The sequence below is a fragment of the Ananas comosus genome, linkage group 8 (genome assembly GCF_001540865.1).
Source record: "Ananas comosus cultivar F153 linkage group 8, ASM154086v1, whole genome shotgun sequence".
In the NCBI taxonomy this organism is placed as follows: Eukaryota; Viridiplantae; Streptophyta; class Magnoliopsida; order Poales; family Bromeliaceae; genus Ananas; species Ananas comosus.
The window spans coordinates 9,834,421-9,861,478 of NC_033628.1; the positions used below are offsets into that span (position 1 = coordinate 9,834,421).

The window sequence follows — 27,058 nt, forward strand, 5'->3', positions numbered from 1 at the left end:
TATATATATATAGATATATAGAATTAAGCTTCTATACTTTTAAAAGTCCTTTGTCAACTAATCTAGGTACAGTTGAAGAAAACAATGCATCGTTAAGGGGCCCTAATCCTTTGTCACGTATCAATTTTATCTTTATCAAGATTACAATCATATCCCTTAGAATTTAGATTCTTTTAAATTTTAATATTAAAATATATCAAACGAATCATTTGATGAAGGTAAAAATAATACGTATTAGCTAATTAGAGGTCCGTCCCTCAACGAGGCTTCATTTGGAAGCTCGCCACTGAAGTTTTACCCTATAGTACATAATACCAAATGAATTCTCAATAAGTTATTATTGTATTTATAATTTAAAAAAGAAAAATTATGAGTGAATAGGTGAAGGTATTTACTATCTTTAGGTATCTTCTTAGGACGGTGTATTGCATCTTTGACCTGTTCGTTGACCAATATCTTAGTATGAGAGAAGGGTGAATATTTAAAGAGAAATGCTCATATTTAAAAGGTAAAAATGCATGAAGACCCCCTCAATTATACGGCGTTTGGAAAAAACCATCCCAACTATTTTGTTTATTTATTTTTATTGACATCCCCTTAACTTCTAATTTTTTTCTTAATTTAGACTTTTATATTTAATTTAGTTAAAATGTTATCAAATTCAATGACTCTATAAGTGATCTAGTTGTATTTGCTAAAAAAAATAGATAATTAAATTTGATAAATTCTTTGAATATTTTAACTAAAATTACTTAATTTTCAAAAAATTAGAAGTTGAGATAGTATCAATAAAAAAAAGGTACTGTAGGGGGCTATTTCAGAACGGCCTATAGTTGAGAGGGTCTCCATACATTTTGCCATTCGCTTAAAAAAAAATATGTTAATTAAAGAATTTTGTAGCCATGATTAGGGGTGTAATCGGTTCGGTTTGGTTCTGGCAAACCGAATCAAATTTTCCCGTTTGGAAATATTTACAATCGAACCAAACCCTTTTATACTAAAAATCGATCTAAAACAAATCTAATTAATTCGGTTTGGTTCTGTTTGATTTGATTTTGCAATTAATTTTTCAATTTTTTTATTTTTTTACAAATTAATTTATAATTTAAGATTCAAAATTGAATTGTTATGAAATCACAAAAAAATTAAAAATTAACATTGAATTTGAAAAAGGTGTTGATATATGATCAAGATTTGATCATAAATGTAAAACTTTAATAAATAATTTAAATAAAAGTGTAAAATTTATTACACATTCAGTTTTTTGATTTGGCTCGGTTCAGTTAAAAAATGTGTTCGAGCCAAGCCAAAACGAAAAAAATCAAAACTTTAATAAGTTTTAAAACTCAACCAAATCGAATCGAAAATTATATAAACCGAATCAGATAGTCTTATTTAATTTGATTCGATTTGATTTTCGATTTGGGGCCAAACTGTGCACACCCTAGCCATGGTGTAGGGCGACCTCTTAGGCTTCGTTTGGGATTGCGGTTTGGGATTGCGGGGAGATTGCGTTACGTGCGGTGAGAAACGACGATGGAAAGATACCATGTTTGTTTCCGTACGTAATATTGCGTTCCGCATATCGCGATGAGTCAGTTACGATATATTTTCTGCGGTCCCACCGGAGAACACAGAAATATATCCCTATATGCTTTTTTCTCAACTCCATTTTATCTAATAGCGTTAGATAGATCTCAATACCAAACTAAACCTTAGTCTTTGGTACATTGCATCGTTATCCAAAGCATATGAAAAAGCTTATATTTTGAGGTCCATTTTGTCACCACGATCTATTACAAGTTTCAACAATCAAGATTCCAAAGGAGTAAATATATAAAAGGATAATGTTTGCTCTACTTCCAAAGTGCACCCTTATCAAAGTGTCTCCATTCTATTCAATTCCAAGGGTAAAATAGTTAGTTTATGAAAATAAACACTATATAATAAAAAGTGAGGCTAATATGTTTCTAGAAACACAAAGTTTTCTGTACTTTCACATCATTTTCGATGTTGGGACTTTGAAATTAACGATCGACTCCGTTATATTTGATCGAGGGTATTTGAAGTACCTAAAAAATAGATTTTGCGGTTTTTCGATATCATTTGTCTAGTGATCGAAGGGGCTCAAAATCAATGGCTGAAAATAAAAATCTTACCAAATGTGATGATATGACATTAAAATTTTAAATCAAAAATATTGATTTTGTTTTATATAGTATAAAAAATATTTTATCAAAATTTCACGTGATTTGAATGTTTCTATATCGTTAAATTTGTAAACGGCTCACCATGGCCATTAAAATTATTAATTTTGAGCCCCTTCAATTACTAGGCAAATGATGTCAAAAAATTATAAAATTTATTTTCTAGATACTTTAAGTACTCTAGATCAAGTCTAATAGAGCCGATTGTCGATTCAAAAGTTCTAACATACAAAATGACTTGGAAACTCGGAGGATTCCATACTTTCAGAAGCATACAAGCCTTACTCATATAATATAATGAGTTATATTTTGTTGGATCAATTTGTTCGATAATATGGTATTAGAATGCTAAGTTCTCTATGTTCGAAAAAGATTTTCACCCTATGTATTCCTGAACACTGAGCCGGGAAATGCTTAGGGCATCATTAGAGAGCTTCCCAACAATTCCTTGTTAAATCTGTCGTCACGTGTCATTTTTATCACTATCTAAGAGTTACAAATTTTCTCTCTAAAATTTAAAAATTCTATTTAGATTTTAATATTAAAAAAATATTCAACGAATTATTGGATGTACACAAAACTAACAAATAGCAAAAATTATAGGCTCCCCAATATTGCGTCATTGGTGAGCTCTCCATTAAAGTTTTATTCTCTTTTTACATGTTACTAGAGCTGCATTGCTTCTCTCGAATATATTTTAATCCTCATTTAGCATTCAAACATATCTAATGCTATAAGGTTAATAAAAAGTTAGGCCAAAAATATACTTTCATGTATTTTTCAATTAGATTATAGAAATTATGTCACACTTGAATTATGCAGATCTACAGAACATGATATCTTTTATAAAAACAAATAAAATACTTCCTATCATACTCTACTTTTTCTTCGTGTATAATAGTATTTCTCTATAAAACTCGCACAAATTCCTAGGCAATTTATGCGGTGGAAAGCTACATAAGCATGTAATTTATCACCGGGGTGTTTCCTTTTGGAGGCTACTGGTCACCTTTGGAATTGTTAGATCAGGTTAAAAGAGGTTAACACCTAACACATGTTGTTGGTAATTTTATTATTTTTTGTTGGCCTCGTAATGATGGAAGATGAAGCCCATGTCTACTGTTGCATTATTGAACATTAATTAATCTTATGTTAGTTAATTACTTACTATTCAGGGTGGTAACTAAGTTCCTACAAACCTAATACTACAATATCAGTCCAACCTGCCTGCATATGCTGCATGTTGGTGTACAATTTGACAAAAAAAAAAAACATAATTTTTAGAAAGCAATCTTTTAATCCTGTTAAATAAGTTCAGGCTGTGAAAGAAAAATTAGCTGAATTTTACAGCATTGAGTGACAGATTTTAAATTTGTATTATAATCTTGTTTTTTTATTTTTATTTTTTTCGTCATCTGTCGTTCTTAATTTTTTCCAGACCTCGATGTCTTAATTTCCATACCTAAATTTATTTTTTTATTAATTAAAATGAATGACGTATTATCTTTACCTAGAAAAAGAAAATGATATTAATAAATTGTACCAAATACATTTCTCCTTATGCAATTGATTTTCACAGGTTTGATAACCAGCTACAAAAAGTTTTTTTTTTTTTTTGAGAGATAGATAGCACGTTACCTGCTTAATTTATTTTATTTAGAAATAAACTTAGCTGAAAATGTGAATCAACTAGGATTCGAACTCGGATCTCGAATACCAACCACCAAGTCTTTTGCCACTTGCTCTAGGGATGGTTGGTCCAGCTACAAAAAGTTAAAAACAATAGGCTCTGCACCAAGGTTGTACTACAAATATCCTAAACCCTGGTTTGCATAGAATCCACTATAACAAAAAGTTACTCCTTGGATGCATACAACACAAGAAGGAAATATATAGATGAGCCTATTTTGGGTTCTTTTATTAGAAGCAGTGCATGTTTTAATCATTGATAACAATACCAAATATTAAATAACAAATTTTAGACATCTAGGCCTACAATACATAGATTTCATGATGCAGCCACTCAAAGAACCATCACATCCAATCCAGCTACCCTCCCCAGCCAGTACCAGGCCAAAAAAAAAGAAAGTGGCATTACCATGTGTGCCATCAATGCGCATTCTTGCTCTACAGCTCACTCCCAGCCAAAGTTTCCTATTCCACCATCAAAAATCCAACACTGGTCAAAAAAAAACCCAAAAAAAAGAAAGAAAGAAAAACCCAACAGTTGAATCTATAAATTGGCTCTCACCTTACTGCAAATGCATCATGTTTCCCTCTCCACAATGAACACTATCAAGCTAGTAAATCACTTTCCCCTCCTTATTTTCTTCTTGTTCTTCATTTTCACTACCACCATTGCCTCTTCCTCTTCAGAAAAAGAAACATACATAGTTCATCTGCGATCACCCCCACCAGATATTGGCTTGTTGAATATTGACGATTGGCACAGATCATTCCTGCCGCAAGACGAGCCGCGGCTGATCTGCTCTTACACCGAAGTCTTCAGCGGCTTCGCCGCGAAGCTCACGGAGGAAGAAGTCAGCATCATACAGCAGAAAGACGCGCTCATTCGCGTCTACCGTGACAGGCTTCTTCCGCTCGCGACGACCCATTCCCCGGAATTCCTCGGCCTGCGCGTCGGGAACGGCTTCTGGAACGTCTCCGGCCTCGGAAAAGGCGTCATCATCGGAGTTCTCGATACCGGCCTACTGCCCACGCATCCCTCGTTCGGCGACGACGGCGTCCCCCCGCCGCCGCGCCGGTGGAAAGGCGTTTGCTATTTTGGCGGCGCGGGCTGCAACAACAAGATAATCGGGGCGCGTGCGATCGGAAGCGCCGCCGCGAACGCCACCGCGCCGCCGGTCGACGACGCGGGCCACGGCACTCACACTGCTAGCACAGCTGCTGGGAACTTTGTGGCCGACGCAAGTGTTCGAGGAAATGCCAATGGGACCGCGGCGGGGATCGCCCCGCACGCGCACTTGGCGATTTACAAGGTGTGCAGCCGGAGCCGGTGCTCGATGGTTGATATTCTGGCCGGGCTGGACGCCGCCGTTAAGGACGGCGTCGACGTCGTCTCGCTCTCGCTCGGCGGCGGCTCCGCGCCGTTCGAGTACGACCCGATCGCAATTGCCGCCTTCAAGGCGATGGAGAAGGGGATCTTCGTGAGCTGCGCGGCCGGCAACGAAGGGCCGGCGCCGAGCTCTGTCTCCAACGCCGCCCCTTGGGTGCTCACCGTGGCTGCCGGCACGATGGATAGAGCCATCAGGGCCAAAGTTAGGCTCGGCGACGGGCGAGAATTCGACGGCGAATCGCTTTTCCAGTCTCCGAACTCCACTTCCACTCTGCTTCCGCTAATTTACCCTGCAACCAACAACACTCCTGCAGATTGTAGCTTTCTTGACAATTTCGATATCGAAGGAAAGATCGTGCTGTGTCAAAGCCCCGGATTGACCGGGAGGATCGACGCGGGCATCGGAGTATTAGCATTCGGCGGCGCGGGCATGATCCTGATGAATCCGAAGCCTGACGGATACACCACTTTCGCCGATGCTCACGTCCTCCCCGCGTCGCATGTGAGCTACGCAGCAGGTTCGGAGATCATCTCCTACGTCAATTCGACTAGCGCCCCGACGGCGACGATCGCCTTCGAGGGGACGGTGCTCGGATCGTCCCCTGCTCCGACGGTTGCGTTCTTCTCTTCGAGAGGGCCCGGAAAAGCTAGCCCGGGTATTATAAAGCCGGATGTCACCGGTCCCGGTATGAACATCTTAGCGGCGTGGGCAGCGCCGGCGGAAACGAGATCTACTATGGCAGTTTCTACTGAACGAGCTTTCAATATGGTCTCAGGCACTTCGATGTCGACGCCGCATCTCAGTGGCGTCGCCGCGCTTATAAAGAGCGTGCACCCGCATTGGTCCCCTGCCGCAATCAAGTCGGCGATCATGACGACCTCTGATTTCGTCGACCATAGTGGTGAACCCATAAAGAACGAGCAGTACCAAAAGGCGAGCTTCTTTGCCATGGGTGCAGGTTATGTGAACCCGTCAAGAGCCGTCGATCCAGGCCTTGTTTACGATCTCGGCGTAAATGATTACATAGCATATCTTTGTGGGCTAGGGCTAGGAGACGCCGGAGTTTCCGCCGTAGCTCACCGCAACATCAGGTGTTCGACGATAAGAAATGTCACTGAAGCAGAGTTGAACTACCCATCAATACTAGTAAATCCGCAGGATAAACCGATTACGGTGAAGCGGACGGTGACGAACGTGGGGAAAGCGAGTTCGACGTATGTAGCTGCTGTGGAAGTGCCCGAGGAGGTGGTGGTGGTGAGAGTGCGGCCGCGAATTCTGCACTTCTCGAAAGCGAATGAGAAGAAGAGCTTCGCGGTGACGGTGCAGCGGAAGGGTGGGAGCAAGAATGGTGTTGAAGGGAATTTGAAGTGGGTTTCTGGAGAACATGTTGTGAGGAGTCCAATTCTCATCCCTGCTAAAAGTTCTGCTTCCTTTGCTACCGCTTTTGCTGTAAATAGTTAATAGTTAATTGATCATATATGATATATATAGTATGAGGAGAATAGATCCATTTGTTTTTGGATCAACCTTTTTGGCTTCCCTATCTTTAAAATGGTTCACAAAATTTGCCTATGTGGAACTATACATGGGTTACACATTCTGTATGGTTTTATTACGTCTTTTTTTAGATAACACGATATCAATGTTAATTCTAAATCTATTTTATGAGATCATAGGTTCAATCTCTGCCTTAGCAATGCTTTTTGAGTCGCCTGCAAAGTGTCTCTTATGCGTTGTCGATCTTCTTAGCATGTACACATATAAGTTTAGATTGAATGTATGTGTAAGCTCGAACGGTTAGAAATATACAATCAATTCACTTAAAGTGTACAAATACAACGCCCACGGGTCTCAATTGTGATTCGGCCTATCCGACCTTACGCCACTTCGAATATAACTCGGCTCACCCAGTCTCATACCACTTCGAACATGACTCGGCCCACACATGGTCTCCCGTCACAGGATAGGATACTGGTCCATTTAAGCCAACAGTACGTCAATAAACTAACACACATCTAAGTACAGTATTTCAAAAACCTGGAGCTGTAGGCCCTGTTTAGATGTCGTGATCAGTTGTCCAATGACCCATTTGGTTGCAATATGTTCCATCCATAAAAATCGCAAGCTATTAATTTCGTTCATTTTTTAAAAATTAATTCAACTAAAAGTGTGAAGTAACTAAAGCTTTGAATATGGAACTAGGCATCAACAAGCAAGCACTTAACCAATGGCGGTAGATATGGCCAGTCTAATCTTTTAGTTATTACAATTAGATTCTTAATCTGTCACCCAAGCCTCAATTAGTTACTAACTTTCTAATTATTGTAATTAGGTTCCTAACCTTCCTTAATTGTTTCAAGTAGATTCTTATCATTTTAAGCTGGATACAATTTGGTACAAATCACAAATTCCGCATTAAATAATAATTTTTTCTTATTAATCTTAAAAGCTATTTGATGCCCTTAGATTTTGTAAATTATATTTTTTTAACATAAGCTCTAAATGCCAGATGCGAGGAGCTGAGATCGAATTCGCCATTTCTTATTAGGCGACTGAAATATCTACCAACTGCACTAAATATTTGATAACACAACTATTTATCAATTAGTTGGCAAAGTAATAATATAGATGCAGCTTTATAGATTATATTAAGTATAGACACAAATTTATAAATGTATACTTGTCGAGAAGAAAGAAAATGGAAGAATCTCGATGTTTCCATCTGGAGAATGAAAAATCGCGGATACGAATTGCTTGACCACGCTAGTTTTTTTTTTTTGGGCAATTGCTTATGTACCTCTAAAAATTTTTTGATTTTCTGATTTACTCCTCTTAGAAGATTAATATTGAAAATATTTTTTTTACGTTCCAATCTATTTTAAATATATTCCTGAACTCTGTTATCTGTATAAAATTATTATTTTGCTCTTTTAAAATAATAGAATACTAAATTGATACATTTTAAACTATAGATTGCTAAAATAAAAAAATATAAAATCACATAGTATTTTAAAGGAAGAAGATTTTTTTTATTTCAAAAAAAGGAGATAATGAAAAACAAAAATAGAAATAGAAATGGCAAGTGGGCGAGACCCGCAAACAACGAACGACGGTACATAACACCCCCCCTTTCTTTCTGATAAAAATGGCGGCATTTCTCCGAGCCTTGAGCGCCGCTGCAGCTCTCCCCGCCGCAGCCGCCGCAGTTTCTCTCTCCTCCTCCTCCTCCTCCTCCTCCTCCTCTTTGTTCCCATCTAGGGTTTACTCTCCCTCCCCCTCCTCTCTCTACTCCTCTTCTTCGACACCCAAAACACTCGCGCCCGCCACAAGAAACCCTAGCCCCCGCCCCTTCGCCACCGTAAGCATGGTTTCGCCATCGACCGAGCTTAAGAACCCTGATCAGGTTTGGATTCGTCCCTCGCCCATCTTGTTCGTGTTTTTGTGTTGTGAAATTTGGTTTCTGTTTCCTAAACTTCGTGTGTTGGTTTCTCTTTTCCGCAGAGGGACGGGGCTCTTCAGGAACTTTTGGTATGTTTGATCTCACTATTTTCAGGAAATTTCTTTTTGATCTCGATGTTCGCTTAGAATGAATCGAGGGTCTTAGAATTTTTTTGATCGAGGTGTGATGAAGATGGTTATATTGGTAGTGACGCAAATTCCCGAGATTTCCATTGCATGGTGTTTGTGTCAGGATTTTCCTCTAATTCTTGTCACAGTTGTTGAAATGCTTCAGTAGAAAGTAGAGAAGATGAGTAGAATTTTGAAAACAGGAGTTGATAGTGTCAATGAACTTGTAGTAATTACTCTGGCAGCTCATAAAAGTAGATAATTTCATTTAGTGGGACAAAAAAGAACTTTGATGTGTTTCTGTATGAAGTAATAAGAAGCTGTTAATGGACAATTAGTGCAGCAAACTATATCTATCCGATTTGAAGTCTCATGTAGTTAAATTTCCTGGAGTAAAACATATTTATCTAATCCGAAGTGTTATATGTGTTCTTTAGACCGAATTCATGGTGGACATGAAATGTGAAGGGTGTGTTTCATCAGTGAAGAGCAACCTTCAAAAACTTGATGGTAGGTAGTTAAACATGTTTCCTGACATCTTTTTGTTAGTATTACCTTCAATGAGCTGATGCTTCATGTTGTTACCAATAGGTATAAAAAATGTTGATGTTGATTTAAGTAATCAGGTGGTGAGGGTCCTTGGATCTCTACCTGTCAAGACCATGTTAGATGCTCTGGAACAAACCGGACGAAGTGCACGATTGATTGGACAAGGCAACCCCAATGGTTAGTAATTTGACTTGTCACTTGCAAAAGTGCTTCTCAGTTGATCTACTTTTTCTTCTCAAAATATCTGTCAAAATTTATTTCAACAGCATTTCCGTATTCTCTGTTAACTTCTGATAGTCAGTTAAATAGAATTTCATAATGTGCTTGATTGTTGAATCTTTTGCGATGATATAAGTGTTTTAAGTATATTTCTATATCTATATTTTCGTGGTCCTTGCTCTAGATCACTTTCTTTATCAATGGAACAAGCTGTATTGCTGGGAAGAGGATACACCATCTAGGAACTTCTGCCCAGTGCTCCTACTGCCTTATAAGAAAATATAAATCTGATGCATCATTTTGTATTGCTGGTGAAAACATTTCTGTTTACTAGATTTTGACACCATTTTATAGGGGATGCTCTGAAATATCTGGGTCTATTTGCTAGCGCAGCTTCTATAGCTAGTTTCATTTTTCTTATTGATTTGATTGTCCTTCTAGTGAGTATCTGCTTGTGAATATTCCTTTTTTTTTTTCCTTTTTAGTTCTTGGAATCTATGATTTTATTGAAAACAATGAATTTGCAAAAGGATTGCTGGAGTTTACATTATTTACTTGAACATTTTCAAAGCTCCCTGTTACCAAGAATTTACTAACTGCATTTAATATTAATATGTAGATTTTCTTATTTCTGCTGCTGTTGCTGAGTTCAAGGGTCCAGTTATATTTGGTGTCGTACGGTTGGCTCAAGTTACAATGGAATTGGCTAGAATTGAAGCCAGTTTTAGTGGCTTGTCACCTGGTAAGCACGGTTGGTCCATAAACGAGTTTGGGGATTTGACCAGAGGTGCAGCGAGTACTGGGAAAGTATTTAATCGGCCAAATCATGCATCTGAGAAGGTAAAACTTCTGTTAGTGTTCCTCTACAAAGTTGGCTTACTCTACTGATCTATGTGCATTATTTTGGCATGTTGCATGGGAGAGTGAGTTGCTGCAATCTTGATACTCAACAGTAGGTACTTCTAGTCGTCAACTTACATGTAATGCAATCCTGTGGTGGCATCTCAGGGTGCTTTTATGTACATGTAAGTGTAGGTTCCCCTTCCCCTCCCCCCCACTTGTTTGTTGCAATTTGCAGCAACATTTTAAAAAAGAAAATCGAAAGTCACTACTAGAGTGCAATGGTTTTTCTCGATTGTTTTCAGCCAAGTTTTAAGCTATAGGAGAATCTGGGTTCTCAAATTGTTATAATTGAGAAGTTATACCATTCCGTATGTGCTTTGCAATTTGTATATTCGTTTTTGTTTGATAAATGCAGAACACAATAAATTGTGTATAAGTCTCTCTCTTCCATATGATTTATTATGTGCCTGTATTACGGGATCAAATATAGCTACAGTAGTATAATTCTGTATGTGATTTTCATTTGCATATTTGCTTTTGTTTGCTTAATGCAGAACACAACAAATTGTTTATTAGTCTCTCTCTTCCGTACGATTTGATTGTGTGCCTGTATTACAGGATCTAATATAGCTACAGTAGTATAATTCTGTGGGTGCGAACTTATCATCTAGTATTTAACTCCTGACTCCTGTAACATTGTTTTTTATTTTAAATTCTGTTTGAACATTTGTTGCTCGCTAAGCTGTTCTTTGTTGCATGTAGCCCCTTGGTGACCTGGGAACACTAGAAGCTGACGAGAGGGGAGAAGCCAACTTCTCAGGCGCGAAAGAGATGCTTAAAGTTTCCGAGCTAATTGGCCGTTCCATAGTGGTGTACGAGACTGAAGACAAATCAGACCCCGGCATTGCGGCTGCGGTGGTTGCAAGAAGCGCAGGGGTTGGCGAGAACTACAAGAAGATATGCACTTGTGATGGTGTCACCATATGGGAATCGCGCTAGATTTTGTCGTTATGTTTCATCTGATGTCTGATCAAGTACTACTATCTAACTTCTCCCCCACTTCCCCTTTGTCTTATTGTGTTACTGTATAATTATAGGTCATGTAAAAGTGTATGAGAGAAGCAATTTGTCCAATAAAAGCACATCTGGTTACTCTTTCTGAGCCATGTTTTAATGAAAGGCTACATTACAACTTCTATTTTGTGGATACATCGATATACATCTCGCATTTCTAGCTTCAAATATGATGGTTCTGACGGAAATATACATATCATTCTAGTTAAACAAGTTATAAGTACCTTGTAATCTTCACACACACATACATATGGAAGGTGACATTTATTGATCTTGCATAAAATCCTTGCAAGTTACAACACAACCAACATTAACCAGATTATCTCGCGAAGGCACGGAGATTGAGCCCCTGCTCAATGTGAAGAGTTATCATGGTTTTGTAATTCGCAACCGCTTTCTCATCGGCGAGTTTGAACAAGAAAAAGCGGAGAAGCACCGCCGCGAATATCTTCATTTGTCTGTAAGCAAAATCCTTTCCAAGGCATATTCTAGGACCAGCCTACACATCAGATAAAAAGGTTATTTGCAGATGAAAACATAATTGCGAGGCTACTGTAATAACAAGTCAGTGTAACCATTCTGAGAATAAAGGAAAAAGAATCAGTGCTCTTCAAAACTTTCTTATTTACCTGAAATGCTGTAAACTTGAAAGGGCTTTCAGGCTGAAAAACTCCACTTTCGTCGAGCCACCTCTCCGGACGAAAAATTTCAGCATCTTTACCCCATAAATATTCCATTCGGCCCATCGCATAAGGTTGGTAGAACACGATGTCGCCTTTTCTTACATTGTAACCATTGGGTAAAACATCATCCGAAAAACAAACCTTATTATCCTGTAATTCATACAAATCTCTAGGTATTAATGCCTTTGACAATGAGATATCAACTTGTTTTTTTTACCCTTTTTTCCGAAAAGATAACAACAGAGAATAATTTTACTTACTAAAGGAACAGAAGGGTATAATCTTAGGGTCTCACTCAAGGTGGCATGGAGATAATGCATCTTGTTAAGAGCTTCATCATCAATGCTTGTCAAAAACTCTTCGACTGTCGCATCGTCTTTTGTTTTAGTAGTAGCTCCCTTCACTTCCTCATAAATCTTTTCTTGGATTTCTGGGTGCTTGCAGATCATATAAAAGAACCAAGATAATGAACCTGCTGTAGTATCTTTACCAGCAATAACAAAATTCAGTATTATATCTCGTAAATATCGGTAATCTAAGGCTTCGGAACCCTTTCGACTCTCCTGCACAAATCTTGATAGAATATCTGCCTTTTTTTCCTACGAGTGAGAGAGATGGTTAACAATTTCGTGTCAATTTCGAACCAAAGAATCTGAAAAATGCAGCAACAAGCATTCACTCACCGAATCTTTTGTCGTATTCAAAATTTCGTCAACCCTCATGTGAATCAGCTTGTACACGAAGTCATCGACCACTTTAATCCTTCCCTTCAGTGTTGCCTCAGAGCCCAAGTTGAAGAACCTCATCATCTTCCAAAAGGGATTAACGTAGCGCAGCAAAATGAACTCACTGGAATCATCGAACGCCTTTGCGAAATTGCTACCCTCGTAGTTAGAACCATTTAGGCAATCCAACTCCAATCCAAAGCCAATGCTAAATATAGAGTCCATCGTCGATTTCATGAACAAGTCCTGCATTTATACATTCATTACAGAGACATATAAAGATCGTATTCCAAATGGTAAAGGATTCATTACTCATAATGGTGGTGACACTCACTTGAATTTCCATTGATTGGTTTGTTTCCGCCTTTTGCGAGATTATGTGAGCAAGCTTAGCTGCATTTTTCTTGAAGATAACACCACTGAAGTCTCTTAAGACTTTTGTTGAGAACTCAAAACTCGCAAGCTTTCTTTGTTGGCGCCACTTATCACCATCCACGGCAAAAATACCGTCTCCAAATAATTCTTTCGAATTTATGTAGTTATACGATCCCTGAAACGAAAAGTAAAATACGTAATAAGACAATGTGAAAAATGATTAAATGAGAGCACCTAGCTTTTGACGTAAAAGGCTTCAAAAAGAATTGATTAAATTGCTCCTCAAAATCAGGTTTAAATAAAATTTAGTTATAGTAGTTTTAAGTATAATAACTCAAAGAGAGAGAGAGAGAGAGAGAGAGAGAGAGAGAGAGGAGGTATAAATAAAAAGAATAAAAAATATTAGGGATCTCCTGTAAAATCGCCTGTAGTTTGAGGGAGGTCCAATGAACATTTTATTCCATACAGAAAAATAATTTCGTGGAGATTCCTCATAAATTTGCACATTAGCTAGGAGTGAAAACGGTCGAATACCGTCGGACATTTGATGAAACCATATTTGCATTCGTATTTTATTTTGGACACGAATTTGAATACAGATATGTGTCGGATGCTAAATTTTATTTACCATATCCATTGAAAACAGATTCCAATAAAATTGGATATTTTTCATTTATTCAAATATTATTTGGATAGTAATATATATTAAAATACACATATAAATATGAATTAGAATTAGTAACAATGTACTAAAATTTCACATTCGTATTCAAATATTTTTATACTTATATTTTACTAACATTTAAAATTTAATAAATATAAATACAGTTTTGATATGAAATTCATAATAAAATAAACAAAAACACAATGAACAACTCTGCTTCCCAAATTATATATTAACGTTCACCTTTTCTCTCCACGAAAAGCAATCAAAACCCAATCAATATTTTTAAATCTAAATTTATAATTATAATTTAATCTTAAATTAAAATTTAAATATATATTTAAATTTAAATAATTATTATTAAATTTAAAAAATAATTTGAAGTGTCGGGAATCCCAGAAACCTCTTTACTTACCATATACCACCCACTTTTTTACTTTTTTTTTTACAACATATGTATTAATAACATCTATTAATCTTTGAATATCTGAATTCGAATCTGAATTCTAGATAATCTAATGTATTCGCATCCTAATCCGAATTCGAAATACTGTAAATATAATATTTGAATCTGAATCCAAATCTGAATTCAACCAAATGCATAATTTTTATACCTGTATTCGCATCCAATCGATCGGAGTTTATTCTAATCACTTTCACCACTAACACCAGCCCTTTCCCATCTCTATCTTTTTTTCTTTTTTTTTTTTCTTTTTTTTTTTTTTGTGTGTGTTACGTTGTTAGTTTAATTGGTGCACAAATGTTTTTTGAAATTAGAGTATTGGCTCAAAGCAAATAAATTCAAGCGCTGAGTTTTAAAATTAAAATTTTAAAAATTTAGATAGTTAAGTTAAAATGATTAATAGTTTAGATAAATTCTACACATTTTTCTTTTATTTTTATTTATAAAAAAATATTTTTCTCACCTACTTTATTATTTTTTTTACTTTTCTCTCAAACGGAATGTTAATTAACAAATTATTGATCTTACCAACCGTCCCTAGTGCAAGTGGCAAAGCACTTGATGGTTAATATCTAAGATTTTAAATTCGAATTCTATTTGATTCATATTTTCATCTAAGTTTATTTCTAAAATAAATAAACCAAGCGCATAACATACTATCTTTCTCTCAACAACAACAACAACAACAACAAAGAAAAAAAAAAAAACAAAAAAAAAAGAAGAAGAAAACACTGACCTTGCCGTAGTTGTCGAAGTTGGTCTTGAGGATGTGCTCGACGACGGCGGGGTCGGAGGTGTAGATCTGGTTGCGGGCGGGCGCGAGCAGCCGGAACGTCCTGTGCCGGCGGGACAGCCGCGTGTGGTAGTCGTGAAGTCGGCGCACGTGATAAAGCTGGTGGAACATCGTGCCGACTGCCGGCGGATACCTTCTCTTGGTCCCGCCGCTTCGGCGCCGGCTTCGCAGCACTCCCCATATCAACACGGCGACCAGCAGCCCCAGCGCCGCGGTGGCGGTGGCGGTGGCGGTGGCGAGGCGACAGGAGATCAGGCAGTGGTCGGAGTTGTTGTTGTTGTTGTCATCCATGTTGGGGTGGATTTTTTCGTGAGAACATCCATCGAGGGTGGTGGAGGTGGCCTATTTTTATATACAGAATTGCTCTCTCGCCCACTAGGTTAAATTAATTTTTTTATTTTAGATTTTTTTTTAATATTAAAAAAATAATAAAGAGTGATGAAAATAATGTGAAAACATCAGTCGTCGAGATCGATATAAAATTTGTGCTAAAATATTTAGGACTTAGACTATGTAGATCTAGCTATTCAATATTTCAAAATTTTAATATTATTGTTATTTTTTTAATTTATTTGATTTGAATCGGTGGACGCAATTTTTACTTTAAATTTAAGGTAATTACTTAATTTAAATAAATTTATAATTATGAGAATTGTATAAACTATATCAACTGAATATATAAAAAACAAACAAATTGTATTTAAAATTTAAAATTAAAATATTATCGACTGACTCAAATTAAATAAATTTAAAAATTAGATAAAAAATTTTATAAAATAAATATCTATTTATATTCGAATGATCTATAGTTCAGATAAATTTCGTACGCATCTTTCTAAAAGTTAGTTGACGTCGCCCCGTTGATATGTTGAGATTGCAAGGGCACCTTCAACTATTGAGTTCTTAATTAAAGGTTAAAATTTATAGACACCTTCTAAAGTTTAACATATATTACGTTGATCCCACATTTTTTTTATTAACACTTTTTCTACTTTTTAACTATTTAGTTTAGTTCTTTCTGTTGACAATTTTAGAGATTACGTTAGAATCAAAATATATGTCCAAAAGAGATGCACGAAATTAAGAATTATTTTAGTCAAAAAAAAAAAAATCGTATGCATCTCTGGTAAGCATTTGATTTCAATAAAATCTCTAAATTACGAACGAAAGGACGTAAAGCAAACAATTGGTAAATAGAGAGAGCATCAACCAAAGAAAAGCAGTGAGAGGTTAAATTTTAAAATGAGTTAAAATTTAAGAGGTGTCTATATATTTTAACCTACTTTAAAACTACTTTATAATAAAAAAATAAATTAATTGATGAGTCCAAGTCACATAAAATGGCCACGACTAATAATATTGTATCAGTTAATAAAGTTTTAACTGAGCACGTAACCACTGTCTAATTTACTAAATAAAAAAATTTAAAATAAAAATAGGAGATAATTACGAAACGTTATTCCATATCCGATTTGCTGAAAAATTACACGAAGACCCTCTCAACTAAAGCCCGTGTTAAAATAAATTCCTTTCCTTTTACGTTTTCTTATTCCACTACTATTTTTTTTTGACTTTTTATTTTTTTTAGTTAGTAAAAGTTTATTGAATTAAATATTTATCATTTAGCTAATAAATTATAATATAAAATTTAATTATAATAATATAAAAAAATTAAAGTAAAAATAATAATGAATTAAAATTTAAGAATCGAAATATTCGCATCACATATTTGGAGGATCAGAAATGTGATTTAACCTGACACAAACAGGTTCGTCGGTGTGAAAGGGTACAAATATGGAACGACATGGAACGACTTGCGAAAGTGTCCACACCTATCACCTATGGACGGACCTATGTTTTAATTGATAGCTTTTTTGTGGGGATTGTTTTCTCCGCAATTTTGGACTAAGCAGCCTATCACTGATTTTGTATTTTTATTCGCAAAGTCTATGGCGTACACCTTTCCCGACGTAGCTGAACGAGTCCTTTTCATAGTCTCTGTCATGTTGCTAGCATGCATTGAATGTTCAGCTTTATAAGAATTAAAATCGTACATTCTGTCATAATTTTGATGTCTAAACTTGAATTGTAGACTGGATTCTTACTTGTAGTAAGAATGTTAAAGCGCGTTCGTTCATTAAAAATGTGTTCAGATATATCCTAATTGTTAGATTTACTGTATCGTTATAGATCAAGTTAAATAGATCGACTATTTTTTTATAGATTGCTTTGAATAAATCACATACACTGCATCCAATATTAGAAACATGTATGTACCTTTTATGTAGTTTATGTAGAACAGGAGAGTAACAACAATCCTGATCCTACCCTATATTCATAGAAAATGCTTCTTATATACACAAAATAGAAGTGTAGATTTTACACCTCCCATTTTAGGTTTGATAAAAATGTAAATAATTTTTAGTAAGAATAAAAAGAAATTGATGTGAGAAGTAGAATATTAATATCTTGAAATAAAGTAGATGTAAGATGTATACTACATTTTGAGATGTACCGATAGCATTACTCCTATTCAAATGCGTAAAGTTTATGCCCATAAATTTTTTATTATTCTTATTAGGTTGGATTATATTTTACTATACTATATTTTACTGTTAATTTTATTTGCCATATTATATATATATAGAGAGAGAGAGAAAGAGTTAGGCTGGTATACTATCGGTAGCACGGAGCCCTCCGTGCTACCAAGTTGTTTTCAATGATACGGCTTCCAAATCGATGATCGGCTCCGTTAGACTTGATCTACACTATTGAAAGTATTTGTAAACTAAATTTTATAATTTTTCGGCATCATTTACCTATCAAACGAGTAGTCTAAAAATAAACGGCTGAAAATAAAAATCTCGTAAAAAATGATGATAAAAGACTTGAATTTAAGATCAGAGATACTGATCTTATCCTAAATAGTGAAAAAAATTTTCTATAAAAATTTTATCAGATTTGAATTGTTTTATACCGTTAAATTCACAAACATATCATATTTACCATTAAAATTGTCAATTTTGAGACCTTTTGATCACTAGTGAAATGATGCTGAAAAATTATGAAATTTAGTTTCCAANCTTGAGAAGCGGCAACAAAATCGTACGCTTGACCCACACATCGAAGAGCAATTTGCCAGTGGGAGGTTGCTGGCCTGCATCTCTTCTCGTCCAGGCCAATGTGGCCGAGCTGATGGGTAAAGTGACTTTTTTAACCTTTTGATGTGGCTGAGCTGATGGGTAAAGTGACTTTTGTCCTTTCTGGCATAAAATGCAGTTAACCTTTTGGATATATCATGATATGTGCTTACCTCCTATATATATATATATATATATATATATATATATATATATATATAAAATCAAAGACATCCTCATATTATTCTAATTTATCAAACTTCATATATTATTTTAGATATACTTTTATTTTTATTTTGTATATTTTTTTTCTCATAGATATTATTAAATTATTTTTTTCTCGTCAAGCTCTATATTACTATCGACAAATTTATTATTTTAGATAAAATCTAATAATTTTATTGAGAGACACCGATTAAATAGTATAAAAGAATAAAATAAATATCCACGATAGGCTCATTGAAAATTTCTATCAAGTTGTTTTAAATTTTTTTGTCTAAATAAATTGAATATATACTCTAACACTTTTAACCAATATTTTTTTAACAGCTATCATATAAAATTATTGATTTTTTTTAACAACTTTTAACTAATATTACTTATTGTGTATAAATTGAAAATAAAAAGACAGTTGAGTGGTACTTTTGACAAAAAAAAATAGTATAATGTAGAAAGTAAAAAAAAAAAAAAATGTAAAGCGCACTGTAGTATAATAATTAAGTCCTCTTATTAATTCAGTAGTCCTATAACTCTTTTTTTTTTTTTTTTTTTTAACTAAAACCTCAAGGGTTTTATTAACTCTTGGATCCTTGAGTGTAATATGTACACTCCTATACCCTTATAGGGGTGCACTTTTAGAGATGTCAACAGCTCCGATTCGGGGCTGGTTTTTAAAAATCCGAATCTGAACTCTAAACCAAATTCGAAATCCGAACCCGAACCCGAATCCGACGGATTTTAGAAATTTATATCCAAACCCGAACCCGATCAAAAATCCGAAACAAATCCGAATCCGACCAAAAACCCGAAACCGATTCTAAACCAAGAAAACCTAAACCAAAAAATAATATGTACCGAAATTTCGAAACTATTAATAAAAAAACAAAACAAAAAATTTCTAAAAATAAAAAAAATAGTTTTGTTGCCCAAATCCATAAAATCTAAAAAAGTAAAGTTAATTACACAGAGTTCGAATCCTAGAGCAAGTGGCAAAGGATTTGTGTTGGTACCATCGAAATAAATGAAGCGGTACATGACTACCTATCTCCCTCCAAAAAAAAACAAAAAAACTAATTAGAAAAATAAAACAAAAACTTTTTTAATTTTTTTTAAAAAGTATCTATTGTCCAGGACAAGCTAGATTCATCATAGAGGGGGCCAAAAATATTTAAATAGAAACTTTAGTAATAAAAATAAACAAAATTTTTTCTAATTAAAAATTTTTTATTAAAAAATTATTAATTAATATAAATAATGTAAAAGTATGAACTTATGTTTTTATTTTTATATGTTTAAACTTCTAATTATTTTTTTTTATATTATTACATTAAAATAATTTAAAATTTTATAAATCTAATATAATTTCTAGTTTTTTAGTAAATAAAATTAACATAGCTATAAAATTTAGTGCAATTATGATTTAGTCAAATAAAAGAGCTCACCTAAGATAAATAAAAGTTTTAAAAAATTATTAAATAAAATTTTTAGAGTAGAAAAATATATTATAAAATACTCTATAAGCAAGAAGCTTTTAATATATTTTCACCCATAAAAAGAGTATACCGATTAGGAGAAAGAGAGAGAAAGAGAGAGAGAGAGAGTTATATTGGTACCATAATATTAAGTAAATATTGAAAAGTTAGGGGGGTCAAAACTATTCATGGTCCACAAAAAAAAACTTTGAAGGACCATTAAACAAATATTGAAAAGTTGAGGGAGGCCATGGCCACTTTGGACCTTCATATAGCTTCCTCCCTGCTATTGCCCAACAACCTATAAAAATTAAAAGACTAAGCTTAAAAAATAAGAAAAAAAAGACATATATGAAGAATAAAAAAAACCCACATCAAAGAAGCATCTTTAATTTTCATTTTTTTTTACAAAAGTCCTCACCTTTTTTCCTATTACGTTTAAGGTTGTGGTTCTTGGAGAGAAAGCAATAAGCTAAAATACCCTCTTGGATAAGAATGAATAAGAGACTACACAAGTCTACAACAATTTCTCTAATTCTCTTTTAAGGTTTTAACTATTAGGGTTTGGAGATGGAGAGGATTTGAAAAATGGGAAGACTTTGAAGTAGTTCTTTTTTGAGGTTTTAACTATTAGGGTTTGGAGATGCAGAGGGTTTGGGAAATGGAAATATTTTGATTTTTGAATATTAGGATATAAAGATATATGTATTTTGATTTAGATTATAAAAGTGTAAGTATTTTTTTGGCATTTAGATTCGGATCTAATAGTTTGAATTTTTTTTACATATTATATCATATTAAATTTGTTTGGGTTCGGGTTTGTTTTGGGTTGGGTTCGGGTTCGGGGTCGGGTCGGGTTTGGGTCGGGTTCGGGTTCGGGTTTTTTAAACATATCCATATCCGAATCCGAATCCGAATCCGTCAGATTTTTTTTTTTTTTGTTTTTTTTTATATCCATATCTATTTACATCAGATAATGTCCACACCGTTCGGATTTGGATTCTGATAAAATTCGGGCATCTCCATCCATTTACATCCCTAGGTGCACTTGTAGTATTTTTGAATACTGACTATACCTGGCATAATTGGTTAAGGACTTGATTCTTGGTATACCTACGGCTCCAAACTTGAAGTTTAGTTAAAATGAATGAAACGAATAGCATGCTATATTTCTCTCGAAAAATAGAAAATTAATACTATATGTAGTTACAATATAGGTGTAAAACTCACGTTCCAAACTCTTAATTTGAAGCCTAAATTTACTTATTTTATTATTTTTTAACTAAATATTATATAGAATTTTATAAATCCTTGGATCCAAAGTGTAAGATATACATCTCTATTTAGAGCGTATAGATAGCATTTTTCAAAATAGAATGAAAAATACTAGGTATACAAAAAGAGAGCGTACATCTTGCATCTCTAATTCTAAAATTTATAAATTCTTTTAGATTTTTAATATTAAAGATAAAAAAAAAAATGCTATCCATACATTCCAAAATAGGTATAAATCATACACCCTATCTATTCTATAGATGAAATTTTCTAATACTCACATCGATGTGATCAGTGTGACCACGGCACCTATCTTATTAGTGCGATGTATGATTTACGTCCGGAAAAAAAAAAAAAAGAAGTTGAAAATAAAAAGATGAAATATGAGCTTTTTATAGAGTAAAGTTGTTTGTGTACTGTCATGCATAATCTGCAAGATTTTGATGATCCTTTTATAGAGTCTAAAAACGTGAACTCTAAACCCTAAAGATTGATCCTTATTATTATTATTTTTTTTCAAATTGTTAAGTAATATTAAACAAACAAAATTAAAAATATAGTAAAATTTGAACTCAATATCTCCCGTTCTCCTCGATCTTTTTTTTTTTTTTTTTAGATTTTTTTTTGCATGTGCATATTGTCGTATCTTCGACGATATTTCCGGCGATAGTTTTGCTACAACCTCCACTTGCATTCTGAGATTGAAATATCACAATCCGAGGGGCAGGAGTGTGCTTGCTAGTCTACAATGTTAATATTCTTCTACTATGTTATAGCATGTCTTAATTTAATTTAATTTCTCTTTTGCTGTAGCTAGTTTTTTATTTAAACATTGTGCACTGTCGACTCATATGTACTATTTCTATAATACAATTAATCCTCTGTCAATCTCTCTTTTTCAAATGAAAAAAATTTGTTTGCGCTTATTTCATCTGTATATTTTATACTCTGAATTCACTCATCTTCATTTATTTATATCTTTAATTCAAGTGTTAAGTTTTTTATACAAAAATTTATAACTTACTGGGTGATAAAGTGAATAAAGATGATAAAAAAAAAAAAAACTTAAAAAGCCGCAAAACATTAAAGTATACAGATACCACCTGGTGTAGGTCATAGTTTACCTGTAATAGTAAAGCGTATAGGAATTCAAGGTTCTAATATTAAATTTAAAAGTTTGAAACCTTACTCCATTTAAATTTCCACAAAAAACTTCAAAATTTTTTCCCACCACTAAATTTCACGAGCATCGTAACAACAAGCAATCAAAATTCGAATTCTTCTCAGATTCTAGCGTAATTGTACAGAGTCGAGATACACAGCATTTTCAATTTAATATCATGAAACAAAGGAAACAAAATTTACGCGCTAATTAACTGAGCGCTGGTTAGCATTTAACAACGCTTGAAGCAGCTTCCCAAACTCGATCAGCTTATCGACTTCGGGCATCACTTCTTTCACCGCATCGTGCGCGCAGAACCGATCGGCCCAGGCGACGAGCAGCGGCACCTTCGCCTCGTCGAGTAGTTTGATGTTTAAAATCTTTTCAGATGCTTGAATCCACCCAATAAATGAGCCCAAAATGATGTCTAAGTATCCAACATTGTCTCCGCCGAAAAAGCGCTTCCCCTTGCTGCAGTTCTCGAATGCTGCTTCTAACTGCAGGAGAGCAGCTGCTACTTGTCCCAGCGCTTCTGCTGTATCCCCTTTCATTGTTCCCCTCAAGATGCGAAGCGAACGAGGTAACTGTTGCAAAGAATTAGAAACATTATTTTTTTTGTTGTTGTTTATTTTGAATTAAAATAATATAAAATTTATCAGAATTATCACTTATCCTGATCTAATCTTTTGAAAATTTCATTTTACTACTTAATTTTATAATTCAAATGAATTGAGTCATTTAATAATTTTTTCACTTTAAAATATAAAATACCGTTTATCTATACAGATTGAGTAGAGCTACTATACTATTATTATGAGTATAGAGGTTTTCGTACTAATAAAATATTTTCGATGATGAAAATTTTAAATTGACGATCCATACCATTAAATATGATCTAAAACATTTGAAGTATATAGAAATCGAATTTTGTAATTTTTCTAATATATAATAAAGCTCATCGAGCTGTTTTAAATGAACAGTCAAAAACGAGAGATCTTCTAAAAATAAGGAATAGTGTTTTTAAATTCAAGATTGCAGTTCTCAATCCTGATCTATATAATGAATATAATTTTTTATAAAAATTTAGTCGATTTCGATTTTTCTACACTGTTAACTCGAAAATGCTTTATACCGACCATTAAAAATGCCAATTTTGAAGCACTTCGATCGTAAACATATGTGTCAAAAAATTATGAAATTTGATTTCTAAAATATTTAAGTATTCTAAATTATATTTAACGATATGAATCGTCGATTCAGAAGCTCTATCATAGAACATGACTTATGAGTACAAAGACGATGATACTTATAATAGTATATATAGTAGCTATCCTTAATTCATATATTTTATGTAACACATGAAATCATAATATTAATAAAGTAAACGATACACCTAGATGATTCTAAATTTTGTATCGACAAAATTATAAAACAATTCAAATTAAATAAATTGAAAGATTAGACATCAAAATTAAAATTTTTAAAAAATTAGATAGTGGTCCCTAAAATATTGAGAAGCCCAAAGCTTTTTTTTTTTTTTTTTTCCTTCTGCCACCACCTGCCGGCCCAGTTAATTGATACCTCTTTCTTTTTTAAGAAAATAGTATCTAGTGAAGACATATAGGCGCATATTTTTCCTTGCTCCCTCACATTACAGAAGCAAAAATCACACAACCTATTTTTACCTCTAAAAGTAAAAGATAAATTATACTTTTGGTCCTCAAACTTTCAGATTTGAGATTTGTAATAGTTTGATTCCCAAAATTTAATTTATTATTTAAATTTTTAAAATTACTATAATTAATTTTTATCGTCTAATTTAGTTGAATACTAATATTTTGTTGATTTAGTAATGATGTGAACACTATCACATTAGTAACTTATTATTATTCAATCAATTAAATTAAACTGTAGAATTTAAATATAATAATTTAAAATTAATATAAAACTATAATAAATTAAAGGTGGAGAACAAAAGTTTCATGCACCTCAAAGATTAAGGACAACAAATATGCAATGTACCCAAAAATTTAAATATTCTACTGTACACCATGCGTAGAGGGATGCAGTGTATATTTACACTAATTTCATGCAAAATGCCGCCGCAGTTATCTCTTATTAAGTTAACTCGGGTTAAACGTGAGTTAAATATCCACCACAGTTAAAAAAAAATTAAAATACCAATTTTCTCCTTAACTTAAGGACAAACAAAAAATGTTGGTGACGGTAGAGGAATATATTGGAAAAGACCAAAAGTTAAAATACTTTTTGTGCTCCTAACTTTAAGAGCAAATAAGAAAGTCAGTAATGGTGGAAGGGTATATTTGAAAAGACAAAATAGTAATTTTACAGAAATAACAGAGTTAAATAACAGATTTTAACTTTAGAGATATATTAGAAATAGGTTGGAAAATAGAAAGAATATTTTCAATATTAGCCTTCTAAAAGGAGTAAATCGAAAAATCGGAAACTTTTTAGGAGTATATAAACAATTGCCCTAAGTTAAAGTATCGTACATCGACTCGAGTGGAACAAATTTAGAAAATTAGATAATAAAATTAAAATTATAAAAAGTTTAGATTCGTCTGTAACGATTCCACCAGCTAGTAATAATAATTCAATGAATCTAAAATATTTAAATTTAATTATTATTATTATTAGAACGAATATCTCTTATATTTCAAATGAGAATTCTTTTTTCATCCAATATGAAAATACGAAACTGTTGGGACGGTAGTCAAATTCAAACAATTCATAATTCAGATAATTCGCATTACATTTCTATAAAAATAAAAATAATAGTAATAAAATAAAGNAAATAAATATAAAAGAATGGCCCGAAGTCCGGGCTGAGGGGCCGTGCTGGGCCGGAGTCCAAGGATAACGGCCCAGCACGACACGGCCCAAATTGTGGCCGGGCCGTGCTGGGCTGGCCTCGGGCCCGTTCTGGTCCGACTTAATGTGGGGCGTGTCGGCCCGGTACAGTCCACGTTACACCCCTAGTTGCCGGTGAGTTTTCGTCTGTGAAGCATTTTTTACATAATTGCTCAAATTAAAAAACTCATCCTATTTGATTTTGAAATTTTAATTTATTTTAATATTTTATTCAATTTAAATAGATAATTATAGTTAAGTAAAATTTAATTGATTAAATAATAGTTTATTACTAATATGACAGTAATACAGATGATATAAAAATAACTAATGTGTGATATAAATACTATTTTAGAGACACGATATTGTAAAACTTAATTGTAAGAATTTTAAAAGTTTAAACTAAAAATTAATAAATTTCTGGATCAACTGCATTAGCTATCACTAGAATTCAGAAGGGACAAAGTCAATAGTGCAAAATATTACACCTCTATCAAATCAATCATGATAAATAACAGTTGTTTCATTTTATTTAACACCTCTATCAAATCGATCACAATAAATTCATCACTTGCTAAGTGAAATATAATTGGCATATGTTCCACATTTTAATATCTTCCTTTTGAATGTTCTGGTTTCTTTATACAGTAAGAAACTAACAAAGCAATACAAAAATGGATGATACACATGGGTACTTAACTATTCTAAAGCTGATCATTAAACTTGTTAATTCTTTTTATTCAACACACTCCCTTTATTCTTGACAAATTGTCTTGCTATAGTATTTGAATACTAGATCAGTTATCCCAGGCACTAACATTCTACTTAGGTTACCGACCGTCCCTAGAGCAAGTGGCAAAGGGCTTGATGGTTGGTACCCGAGATCCAAGTTCGAATCCTAATTGATTCACATTTCCAGCTAAGTTTATTTCTAAATGAAATAAACGAAGCGGATAGCGTGCTACCTATCTCTCCAAAAGAAAAAAAAAAAAAAAAACATTCTACTTAGGTTGGTGCACCTTCGTATAATACTCTACCAGCTTGTCGGTTTTCGGGATCAGCTTCTCCACGGTTGCGACGGAGCCGACGCGCTCTGCCCATTCGCTAAGGGAGGGAGCTTCGCCCCGTCGATGAGTTTGATACCTTATATCTTCTCTAGCGCTCTCAACCAACCTAGAAAGCATTCGAAAGCGATGTCCAAATAGCCTATGTTGTCTCCGCCAAAGAAGGGCTTCCCTTTGAAGCTTTTTTTGTAAGCCTCTTCTAGTAAAGAGAGTCCTACCAACGATTGCTCTACAGTCTCTGCTTTCTCTTTTTCCGTACTTGCATTTATAATCTTTTTTGTAGTAGAGAGCCACTGCAGACAAATAGAGGTGGAGATAAAAAAGAAAACTCTATAAAACTTCTTGATTTAATGCAATATCACATGATAAACCAACACGTTGTTGGGATCAAAAAATTTTGAAATTTGAAATTCAAATTGAGAATATAGATGGAAGGGAATTGACGTGATTAATGGTTGCCTTGGATGACCAACTATTAAAAGGAAAAGAATTAAAAATATATTGTTGCCTTCTTTTCAAATTCTTTTGAATTATTTCCCTAAACAAAGAGGGCCTAGAATCACTATAAATGACACCATGGAATTCAAAAATGAATCTCTTGGAGGGAGGGGGA

At 34.0% G+C, this 27,058-nt stretch overlaps 4 protein-coding genes across 5 annotated transcripts; 2 read left to right on the plus strand and 2 right to left on the minus strand.

The window, feature by feature from the left end:
- On the plus strand, positions 4,250–6,957 carry LOC109714569 (subtilisin-like protease SBT1.7). Its single transcript, XM_020239259.1, has one exon. It carries the CDS (start codon positions 4,469–4,471, stop codon positions 6,743–6,745), a length of 2,277 nt encoding a protein of 758 aa, XP_020094848.1. The 5' UTR covers positions 4,250–4,468; the 3' UTR covers positions 6,746–6,957.
- LOC109714054 (copper chaperone for superoxide dismutase, chloroplastic) lies at positions 8,376–11,636 on the plus strand. Of its 2 annotated transcripts, XM_020238456.1 has the most exons (7): positions 8,376–8,687; positions 8,786–8,812; positions 9,289–9,361; positions 9,443–9,577; positions 10,239–10,459; positions 10,628–10,644; positions 11,225–11,401. In XM_020238456.1, the coding sequence occupies exons 1-7, from the start codon at positions 8,430–8,432 to the stop codon at positions 11,247–11,249; spliced, it is 756 nt and encodes a 251-aa protein (XP_020094045.1). In that variant the 5' UTR covers positions 8,376–8,429; the 3' UTR covers positions 11,250–11,401. The 2 variants fall into 2 exon arrangements, with proteins under 2 accessions (XP_020094045.1, XP_020094044.1); XM_020238455.1 differs by lacking the exon at positions 10,628–10,644 and having other exon boundaries at positions 8,380–8,687; positions 11,225–11,636.
- Positions 11,629–15,630, minus strand: LOC109714052 (cytochrome P450 704C1-like). Its single transcript, XM_020238454.1, has 6 exons — positions 15,183–15,630; positions 13,279–13,494; positions 12,903–13,190; positions 12,480–12,818; positions 12,166–12,369; positions 11,629–12,035 (listed from the first exon to the last, which is right to left on the minus strand). Exons 1-6 carry the CDS (start codon positions 15,528–15,530, stop codon positions 11,856–11,858), a joined length of 1,575 nt encoding a protein of 524 aa, XP_020094043.1. The 5' UTR covers positions 15,531–15,630; the 3' UTR covers positions 11,629–11,855.
- On the minus strand, positions 22,636–23,128 carry LOC109714537 (glutathione S-transferase U18-like). Its single transcript, XM_020239213.1, has one exon. It carries the CDS (start codon positions 23,056–23,058, stop codon positions 22,714–22,716), a length of 345 nt encoding a protein of 114 aa, XP_020094802.1. The 5' UTR covers positions 23,059–23,128; the 3' UTR covers positions 22,636–22,713.

Coding starts and splice junctions, on each gene's coding strand:
- LOC109714569 (XM_020239259.1), top strand. CDS start 4,469: ATGCATCATGTTTCCCTCTCCACAATGAACACTATCAAGCTAGTAAAT.
- LOC109714054 (XM_020238455.1), top strand. CDS start 8,430: ATGGCGGCATTTCTCCGAGCCTTGAGCGCCGCTGCAGCTCTCCCCGCC. Junction 8,688..8,785: donor AGCTTAAGAACCCTGATCAG/GTTTGGATTCGT, acceptor TCTTTTCCGCAG/AGGGACGGGGCTCTTCAGGA. Junction 10,460..11,224: donor CAAATCATGCATCTGAGAAG/GTAAAACTTCTG, acceptor TGTTGCATGTAG/CCCCTTGGTGACCTGGGAAC.
- LOC109714052 (XM_020238454.1), bottom strand. CDS start 15,530: ATGGATGACAACAACAACAACAACTCCGACCACTGCCTGATCTCCTGT. Junction 12,819..12,902: donor TGAATACGACAAAAGATTCG/GTGAGTGAATGC, acceptor TCTCACTCGTAG/GAAAAAAAGGCAGATATTCT. Junction 12,370..12,479: donor TATACCCTTCTGTTCCTTTA/GTAAGTAAAATT, acceptor TATGAATTACAG/GATAATAAGGTTTGTTTTTC.
- LOC109714537 (XM_020239213.1), bottom strand. CDS start 23,058: ATGAAAGGGGATACAGCAGAAGCGCTGGGACAAGTAGCAGCTGCTCTC.